We start from the raw sequence: 10,120 nt of genomic DNA on the forward strand, positions 1-10,120 counted from the left end.
AAACACTTTTTCACTGGAGAATGGCAGCTTCTTCCAAGAAGCCTCTGCCGTATCTCAGGCACTTTTCAACCCCCAAAGCAGCTAGCAGAAAGAGACAACGGTGACGTAAAGAAGTCACTTAAGCAGAGCATCTGACCACCCCTTTTAGAAGGGAAAGTAGGATGGTTCACTTAACATCACAGGTTCCTCTTCCTTCTCCCATAGGCGTTTGGGGAATCCCAGATTAGTCAGTCTTCCTTCTGGGGCTGTCCTCAAGTCTGGTGGCATCAGACCCACTTCCACCTAAACCATCACCCACCACACACACACGGAGTCATGAGGTCCTTGCTGTCAGGATGGAGAGGACCCAAGAGAACACCATTCCACATTCCTCGTGCCCACCTGCTGTAGTTTGGCCAGTGGGCAGAAAAGCTCCCAGAAGAACCTAGAACCTGCCATCAGTGATCTTTGTGTAACTGGTCACTGTCTCTTACGCCTTCTGCCCTCCTTCTCCCCAGCTGCATGGGAAAGAACTGCTTCAGGTTCACTGCTATGACCAGGGGCATATGGTCCTGAAAATCACACTCAGGTTGAGGCTAGTGATGGTGGTGGCAGTGATCGCACTCTTATCTAGCTGGGGTAACAAAGTCCTTACAGAAACCTGACTCAAATTCTCCTTCCCTCTGGATCGTTCCTTTTTCACCAGGCCAGTTGCCCCTCCCAGGTGATATTAGTAGAGAAGACAGGAATGTCTCTGACAGTTCATTTCTTCATTTGTAAACTAGAGTCTCCTTGGAGTCAGCTCAGCTCCAGCCCTGAGTGGCCTAGTCAGCAAGCCTAGTGCCTGCCCCACTTCGATAGAGCAGATGGAGACGCAGCAGTTCTGAGAGAGGAGGGTTAGAAAGGGCAAAGGACAGGGTTCTTGCCTAGAGTAGAACAGGCCTGAAATTTGGAGCTAAAATATTGAGAACATAAAGAAAAATTTCTGCTGGATCAGCAAGATTTTTAAATATGTAGTTATTTTTGTTCCTAAGCTACTTGACAGTGACCCTGTAAATGACAACCCCACCCAACTTCCATACTGCCTGGTGTGTGTTTGGGCACCAAAACAACTTCCTGAAGGGCCTGGCTGGACTGACACAATGGGGCGTTTCTCTACTATTCCCAGAGAGGCCAGAAGGAAGATGGAGGCTGAATGGGTTAGGGAATCATTCGGACTCTTCCAGAATGAGTCTACCTGTTTCCTTCCCTATAAATCCAACTAAACCGAAACACCCCAGACTCCCACAGACGCCACCACAGCTCTCTGAGATAGTGACCATGTTCTCAGCTCTTGGTGCTTTCTCTGGATTCAGAATAACTCCAGCTCCTGTGTTCACATTTTGTCAAGCAGACAGTTCGCAGCAGCCTTAGAGGACCTGAACGAGGCCATCAAGCTGTGTCCCAACAACCGTGAGATCCAGAGGCTTCTGCTGCGAGTGGAAGAAGAGTGTAGACAGATGCAGCAGCCGCAGCAGCCACCGCCACCGCCGCCACCACCGCAGCCTCAGCAACAGTTGCCGGAAGAAGCAGAACCTGAACCACAGCATGAAGACATATACTCTGTACAGGATATATTCGAGGAGGAGTACCTGGAACAGGATGTTGAAAATGTTTCCATTGGCCTCCAGACAGAGGCCCGGCCCAGCCAGGGGCTCCCAGTCATCCAGAGCCCACCCTCCTCTCCCCCGCCTCGGGACTCAGCCTACATCTCCAGCTCACCTCTTGGCTCTCATCAGGTTTTTGACTTCCGGTCCAGTAGTTCTGTAGGCTCTCCCACTAGACAGACCTATCAGTCCACCTCACCTGCCCTTTCTCCAACTCATCAGAACTCACATTACAGGCCTAGCCCACCACACACTTCCCCGGCTCATCAGGGAGGATCTTACCGTTTCAGCCCCCCTCCTGTGGGAGGACAGGGCAAAGAATACCCAAGCCCTCCCCCTTCCCCTCTCCGGAGAGGCCCTCAGTATCGGGCCAGCCCTCCAGCTGAAAGTATGAGTGTCTATAGATCCCAGTCTGGTTCACCGGTGCGCTATCAGCAGGAAACAAACATCAGTCAGCTTCCTGGCAGACCCAAATCTCCATTATCCAAAATGGCCCAGCGGCCCTACCAGATGCCTCAGCTCCCTGTGGCAGTTCCCCAGCAAGGGCTCAGGCTACAGCCTGCCAAGGCCCAGATTGTGAGAAGTAACCAGCCCAGCCCAGCCGTCCATTCAAGCACCGTCATCCCCACAGGAGCCTATGGCCAAGTAGCCCATTCAATGGCCAGTAAATACCAGTCTTCACAAGGAGACATAGGAGTCAGCCAGAGCCGGTTGGTTTATCAAGGGTCAATTGGGGGGATCGTAGGGGATGGGAGGCCGGTGCAGCACGTCCAAGCCAGCCTGAGTGCAGGCGCCATCTGTCAGCATGGAGGGTTGACCAAAGAGGACCTTCCACAGCGGCCTTCCTCAGCATACCGGGGTGGCGCGAGATACAGCCAGACGCCGCAGATCGGACGCAGCCAGTCAGCATCCTATTACCCAGTCTGTCACTCAAAACTAGATCTGGAGCGCTCCTCCAGCCAACTAGGTTCCCCTGATGTGTCACATTTAATCAGAAGACCTATTAGCGTCAATCCTAACGAAATCAAACCCCACCCGCCAACTCCCAGGCCGTTGCTGCATTCCCAAAGTGTAGGCCTTCGCTTCTCTCCATCTAGCAATAGTATCTCCTCCACCTCCAACCTAACTCCGACCTTCCGGCCATCTTCTTCCATCCAGCAAATGGAGATCCCACTGAAACCCGCATATGAGAGGTCATGTGACGAGCTGTCGCCAGTGTCTCCAACTCAAGGAGGTTACCCCAGTGAGCCCACCCGATCCAGGACCACACCGTTCATGGGGATCATAGACAAAACAGCACGGACTCAGCAGTACCCCCACCTCCACCAGCAGAATCGGACCTGGGCTGTGTCATCCGTGGACACCGTCCTCAGTCCCACGTCTCCAGGCAACCTGCCTCAGCCCGAGTCCTTCAGTCCACCGTCATCCATCAGCAACATTGCCTTTTATAACAAAACCAACAATGCACAGAATGGCCATTTGCTGGAGGACGATTATTACAGCCCCCATGGGTTGCTGGCTAATGGGTCTCGTGGAGACCTCTTGGAGCGAGTCAGCCAGGCCTCCTCCTATCCCGATGTGAAGGTAGCTCGGACTCTACCTGTGGCTCAGGCATACCAGGACAACCTGTACAGGCAGCTGTCCCGAGACTCTCGGCAAGGGCAGACATCCCCTATCAAACCAAAGAGACCATTTGTGGAGTCTAATGTTTAAAAGACGTTTTGTTGGAGTGAGACCCGTATGTTTTCACTGCACATTTTCAGGCTTGGTTTCCACATTTGAGGTAGCTCCCTGGCTTAATTCTCATGTAGTTTCTGTGTGGTGTTCAGAGGTGGCAGCCCACATGCTGAAATCCTTTGCATGCAGCCGACTGGGAAGCGGCCTCCCGGGAGCCAGGACTTCAGTTTCTCTTGTCTGTGCCCAGCCACATGCTCTCTCCCTCTCTCCAGATGCCAACGAGGAGATTTTCGTGCCGTGTGCTTTAACCCAGGGAGATCACACACACTGGTCAGCTTTTTCCAGGAGACAATCGCTTTCACTGATGTTCTTGTTGTGTAATTGTCTTTTTCCTTTTTTAAAAAATAAGGTGTTCTTGTTCGTTTTCTTCTAGAAACTTTAGAAAGAGTGTGATGCCCCTTTGCCTTTGCATTCTTAGCCAGTGTCACCCACACAGCCAGCCGCAGCGCACTCTCATGCTGTGGCCCCTCCCCAGACCGCCAGCGCCCTGCAGCCGCCAGGTCTACAGTGTGCATTAGGATTATTGCTGGTCTTCCTAGGGAGGTAAAAGGATCAAAGAGAGAGAAGAAATAAATGCTAAATTGGAAGAAAACCCCAATATAATTATGTAAAATGTCACTACATTGATTTTCCGAGAGGCATCATAGGAACATGTAAAAAACAGCCCTTTAAATATTGCAGTCAGCCAAGGAAATTAGATGAGAATTGTGGCTATTAAGAGAATTCACTGAGAGTTACTCTCTAGGTTTTTAGCCAACAACCACTAAAAGCTGCTGCTTTTCCAGGGTAGGGGAAGGAATGACTACATAGAAAAACAAAAAAGATTGTTCTAAATTCTCAGTGAAAGGTGATAGGAAGTCTGTTCTGGAGACATCTACCTTTTAGATCCTGATACATCACTGAATGTCATACTCCGCGAAAAGGAAACTCTTCCCGAAGGCTGGCTGGTGTGACAGTCCCGTTAGTTGGGTCTTCACCTACGGCCAGATTTTGTTCTAGTGGCCCTCCTTCTGTAAACCCAGATGGTGTCATACAGAAATCGGTTCTTCTAGAAACAGATTGGAATCTCTCGGGACCATAGACTGAGTCCCAATATTTCCACCCAGGGTCACGCCCGTTGTCTACTTTCATTTTGAGATCTATAGTTCGATTATTATTACAGGAACTGTTTCTTTTCTTTTTCTAGAAGTATTTGTGGGAGTGTGATATTTTAAAGTCAGACACAGCAAAAAGTGTTTCAGGGTGAAGAACGATCCCTTTTAGCCCTGTTTTGTAGCCCTGGGTGGGGGCATGAGATAGACAGCAAGCTTCTGATCTGGTCACTGTGCACATCTTCTAGGTCTCGTGGTCATTTGGTAGGCTGACCTTTGAGTGAGTGAGGCCACTATTGAGTGGATAGCAAGAATATTGGAAGCAAAGCCTTGGCACAGGCCTGGCACTAGCTGTACATCAGCTCTTACAACTAAACAATTCAACCCAACAAACTAAGCAACTGAAACAAAACAAAGGAGCATTCGTTCTCTGTTGCTAGGAACCATTCTGCTCTGTTAGGGAAGGGCTGCAGGAAGGGCAGTTTCCTGAATAAAAATCTGGCTGTGACCAGACCCATGTGTCATAATAAGTGCCCTCTGAAGGGATCATTAAGACACAGGGAACATGAACCTGGGATCAGAAGCATTTCTTTACTAATTTAGATTCTGCCAAATAGATGGACCTCTCCAGCCCCAAACCTAAAACAGGCCAGGACTTGTCTCTTTGTGCTGGAAGCAATTAGTGGGACTAACTCAAGCCCTGGCCTCTTTCCACCCTCCTGACACCTAAGGACTACCTTCTCAGCTAGACCAGGGTGGGCATCAGCATCCTCTCTCCATCTCTATAGCCCTCTCTCTCACATCAGGAAGATGAAGCGTGTAGCTCTAGCGGCAGCCTCTAGCCAGCAGCCCAGTGGCCTCTCAGATCACTTTTTGGCCAGATCTCGGCACTGCTGGCCTCTTTGCATCTTATTCCTTACAACCGCCTCTCGCTGAGGAGCCACTGCATTCGGAAGAATTTCTCAGTGTCTGTTAGAAAAGTGCTTCTGCTCATTTCAAACGCCACACATCCACCCACACTCACCTGTCCAAGAGAGTGAGCAGGTACCTGTAGCTTTACAAATATGCCACTGATGCCACTTCTCCCCAGGTCTCTCAGTTTTCCAGGACAGAAAGGAGATGTAGGGCCTATACCCTATTCAGCAAAACACCTAAAATGTCAACAGTCAAAATGCAATTCTTTTTGGCCATGATAAGAGGGAGTAGATGTCACCGCTGCATGCCAGTTGTTGTTGACTAGAATATGCCAACCAGAGCTTGTGGGGGCAGGAGACGTTTTTCCTTACAAGCAGACTGCCTGTGCCCTGTGCCCTGTGCCCTGTTTGCTACTTCACTGCCATGGAGCGATCTGAGCACTGTATTTCAGAGCTGCCCCTTCCCCAGCAGCAAACACTCGCTGAGCCTGTGTCTGGCTTCAGGTGGGAGGAAATGTTTTAGTCAATTCATACCACCCTGAAATGGAGGACAGAGGTGACAAACTTCAGCTGAACAGGTTTCTCACCAAGATGGATGTTCCATTGGCCCAGGATTCTTGCACTAATGGGTTTCTATCACATCGTGTCTATAAATGGGTGCACTTTACTGTTTGAATTTGTAACTGAAGTACTGGGTATTTAAGTGTGAGTAATGTCTTCATTAGAAAATAGCAGAACTGCTCTTGTCTTTTAGTGTATTTTTCAAGAAAAAATAAGGAAAGGAAAGACATAAAGCAGTGGATTACAACATTTACAGCACAAGAAATAACTGTTGTATATAAGCATCAAAAAGATTAAGAATTTTTTAATATGAAAAATATTTGCAGTGATTTTAAAGTGCTTTTCCAGCAATGTTCTTAGGGACTCCTGAGACACGGTTACTTTTATCTACTGGATCAGTAAGGCACACAATTAACAATTAACAATTAATGTTTATTTACAAAGTAAAGGGAAAACCTGTGTAACATGAGAATTTGGCATGACAAAATGGAGACCATTTTGTATCTGCTGTTGTATCTTGTCCGGGTTGCAGATGTGCACTATTAAAGTCCCAAGTTAATAGAGCACAAACCCTTCTCGCTCTTCCCCCATGTGCCCCTCTTTTTAGATGTGTATAACTTAAACTCGATGGCTCAGGAAAATTCCATTAATTAGAATCATGTACAGTACCCCAGGTCGTTGTCCAGATATACAAGTTTGCTCATGTAGTTAAGCCTGGATTATTAAACACTTTTCCTAAATTATTGTAAACAGAACAGCTTAGAGAAAGGTATTCTCAGTCCTTATATTGTATAGTAGTTTATGGACCCCTCTCTAAATATTGGTATTTTTATATTCCAGAGATGTACCCAATAGAAAAATGAAAAATTAATCAGTATCTAATTTAATATCCATAAGTATTTTTCCTTAGATTTTAGTCATGTACAGTGGGCTATGTGGACGTCACTTGTGCTTCACCATAGTTTACCACTAGGTGTCACTGTGGCTCTGCACTGTGCTTGTTGTGTAGCAAAGAACCGCGGTATCCCCTCGGGGGAGAGGAGCTGCTTCCAGGGCAACAGGCAGTCAGGCTCAGAGGTTCAGGAGAAGGGAACAGAGGCCTGGAAGGGGTCTTCGTGCATCTGTGCCAGTTGTGCAAGACGAACTCTTTGAACACTACATACTTTGGACTTCAGCCAGGCAGAGGCTGGGAGAAGGTTGCCCAGAGCTCCCTTGCTCTGGTAGAGGGACAGGTACATGGAGAAGCCCCTTCTTCCCCATGAGCCTCCCTCCTCTCAGTTCCTCTCAGCCTCCAGCTTTTATAACTCCAGAAGCGTCACAGTTGGGTGGTTTGATTCAGAGAGTTATTTTTCTACTGCAGAAATGCCTTGGACAAAACCAGTGCTCACTGAATCTTTGCCACAAAATGGAACAGGCTATCCCAGGGGGCAAGAGGTGCCTGCCCCTGTGCCCAGCCTCCTCTTGATGCTCCCAGTGCCCAGCAGCCTCGCCCATCCTGCCTGTCTGTTCCTGGGCTGCCCATTTCTCCAGAAACCGACCTGCAAAGGCAGCTGGCTGCTGCCTGCACACCGAGGGCTGCGCGGTCCTGCTGCTTGCTCACTGGGAGGTGCAGCTCTTTCTCCTCTTCCTCTAGGAATTCCAGACCAACCATCTACCATGACTAACAACAATGAACAAAGGGCTTAGGGGTAAGAGCTACCTACAAAGACGTGTCATGGAACCCTTCACCATGCAATGCCTTGAACTCAGCTCTGGCTGCTCCCAAGAAAAGGTGGCTGGCTGGGGGCCTGGACACAAGCACAATGGGGCTGGTGGAGCCACTGTGCAGAGCTACTTGAATAATCACTGGGTTTTCATCAACTCCTTTTGTCATACAGACCACTCAAGGGCTGAAGTGTTGGTAACCTTCATTTCGGTGTCCAAAGCCTCACAGCAGCTGAGCCACCCTGAGATGCTTGTGGCCACATGGTGGCCACAGTCAGAGCTTTGAAAGTCAGTACCAAATGAACGCATAATTGGACACCAAAAATCAAGTGTTACTTTCATGTTTCCTCACCCCTGTCATCTCATTGCCTCCTGCTGACTCTGATACCGACGCTGAGCTGACTTGCCAGGCTGCCGCTGGATGCATAGAGATCAGGCCAGCGCTGCGCTCATTTTTCCAGATAGACCTACTCTGTGGAACGGAAGTGCCCTAGCTGCTTTGTTTTTGTAGCACTTGCTGGCTGAATTTTTCTTTGCTAATCGCTAACCAGAAAGTCTGGTTAGAGGGGGCTCAACTCAATCCCTTTGGTCCCCAGAGCCAGACAAGAGTTAATTCTGGAAAATTCAGTACTTGAATGTACCTGCCTTACTGCATACCAATTTACTTGGGGTGGGGGGGGGGGGGAAGTTAGAGATGCCGGCTCCAGATCTCCACTTCATTCCCAGGTGATGTTGGAAATCCTGTAAGTTACACTTCCTGTGCTGGTTTTGTTTTGTTTTTTGTTTCCTTTGGCTGATTCCTGCTGAGTGAGGCCAGTTCCTCATCAGGCTCAGGGCAGGTGCCATTTTCAGGCGTGGCCTCCTTTCCATCTAGCACAGCATCTTTGTCTCTGTTCTGTCTCCTCCAAATCCAAGATGATTTTAATTAGTACAGACATGTACAGTCTACAATTAAAGAGTGATTTGTACTAATATGATTTTGATTCTTCCTCCTCTTTGCTGTCCTTTCAAGACACTTGCTGGAAAAAGCTTTAATGCACTTAGTTTTCCCTTAGGTTTTCTATGACTCCGATGTAAAGGACTTTCTCTGTACAGTATATTACCCAATGCATGTTTGTTCTCTCCCGATACAGTGAACACCACACAGTTGTGAAGCCGTGCAGTGGGGATGCCCCACACCCTGCAGAGGCATCGACCCCTGTGTATAAGGAAAGACATTTTCCTTTGCTGTACTTGCTTGAGCAGTTTTATTGTCTGTACATGTGAGCTGTGTGAGATAGATGTGAAAAGTTCAAATGAATGCATTTTCCTGCCCCATGTATACAGATTGTCATCTGTACAATGAACTGTATGTATGAAAGCAAATGTACTTATTTATAAATGGCTAACACTTGGAAAACCACGGTGTTGTGATGCTTTTCTCCTTCCGTTATAGCCTCTTCAGGGAGCTGGCTTTGAAGCTTACCCTCCTGAGGATGCAGTGATGGGGGCGCCCTCCCCCAGGAGGCACTGGGCAGGTTAGGGCTAAGGCCAAATTCCTGATGATTTGCTTGGTCTCTTGTGGGACATTCAGAGCCACCCCTTTGTGCATTTATTCGCTTGGTCACGTTATTGAGCACCTCCTGTCCTCAGAGTTGGACACTATGATAGGCCCTGGAGAGAGCTGTGGATAACAAGAGACGCTATTCTAAGGAGCTGTCAGCTTGTGACATTTGTCAAGAAAGGGAAGCTTTTTCTTCATTGGAAGAGGTTTTTCTCCAGCTATACCAAGGGAGCACTGAGCTCTCGTTTCATTTTGTAGCTGAAGCTGCACCCAACCCAGCCACCCTACCAAAGCCAAGGCTGAGGTGGGCTGCCAGCTTGAGTGGCTGCATTTAGAGGCTGCATGCTGAGAGGGTAGCGAGCAGAGGGCACAGTTCCCACTGAAGACCCAAGGGCTTCGTCACAACTGGAGGCCCACTGCTTCCAGGGGCTTTGTCTTTTCATCAGAAATCTGGTCAAACTCCAGTCCTCACCATAGAGAGCTAGGCAGCTGCATTGTGAATGGAAAAGTAGCAGGTTTCCTGCAACTGGCTGGAGACTCAATACTTTCTAAAAGGGAGCGGGGGTCACGGGGAGCAGCACTGAGCCTGCAGCCTTTCCTGTTTAACTGCGACCTCTGTGTTTACTTCAGGGACAAGCGAGGAGGGAGACCACTTCCTCTAGACATCAGATTTGTGCTAAACAAACATTCCTGCTGTGCGTACCTGCATTTCCCAAAGCCTGGGGAAGCAGACAAACTCCAGGCCACACACAGCCCAGCCTGGATGCCACAATTGCCTTCAAAGAGAAGAGGGGACTCTGGCAGCAACCACCTGCTCAATCTCAAAACCATTCCTGGGCTGCTCCCGTTATTTCATTAAAAAATGGATAAATCAGGGCCAGGCACGGTGGCTCACACCGGTAATCCTAGCACTTCGGGAGGCCGAGGCAAGCGGATCACCAGGTC

At 48.8% G+C, this 10,120-nt stretch overlaps 1 protein-coding gene across 1 annotated transcript in view; it reads left to right on the top strand.

Annotated features, from left to right (window-relative positions):
• Positions 1–9,034, top strand: part of TANC2 (tetratricopeptide repeat, ankyrin repeat and coiled-coil containing 2) — a 481,882-nt gene extending 472,848 nt beyond the window's left edge. The window contains exon 27 of the mRNA XM_025361091.1: positions 1,373–9,034. Coding sequence (XP_025216876.1) covers positions 1,373–3,338 — 1,966 coding nt within the window. The 3' untranslated portion in view covers positions 3,339–9,034. The remainder of the gene's footprint in view (positions 1–1,372) is intronic.
• The last annotated feature ends 1,086 nt before the right edge of the window (positions 9,035–10,120 follow it).

The sequence above is a fragment of the Theropithecus gelada genome, chromosome 16 (genome assembly GCF_003255815.1).
Source record: "Theropithecus gelada isolate Dixy chromosome 16, Tgel_1.0, whole genome shotgun sequence".
Taxonomy (NCBI): Eukaryota; Metazoa; Chordata; class Mammalia; order Primates; family Cercopithecidae; genus Theropithecus; species Theropithecus gelada.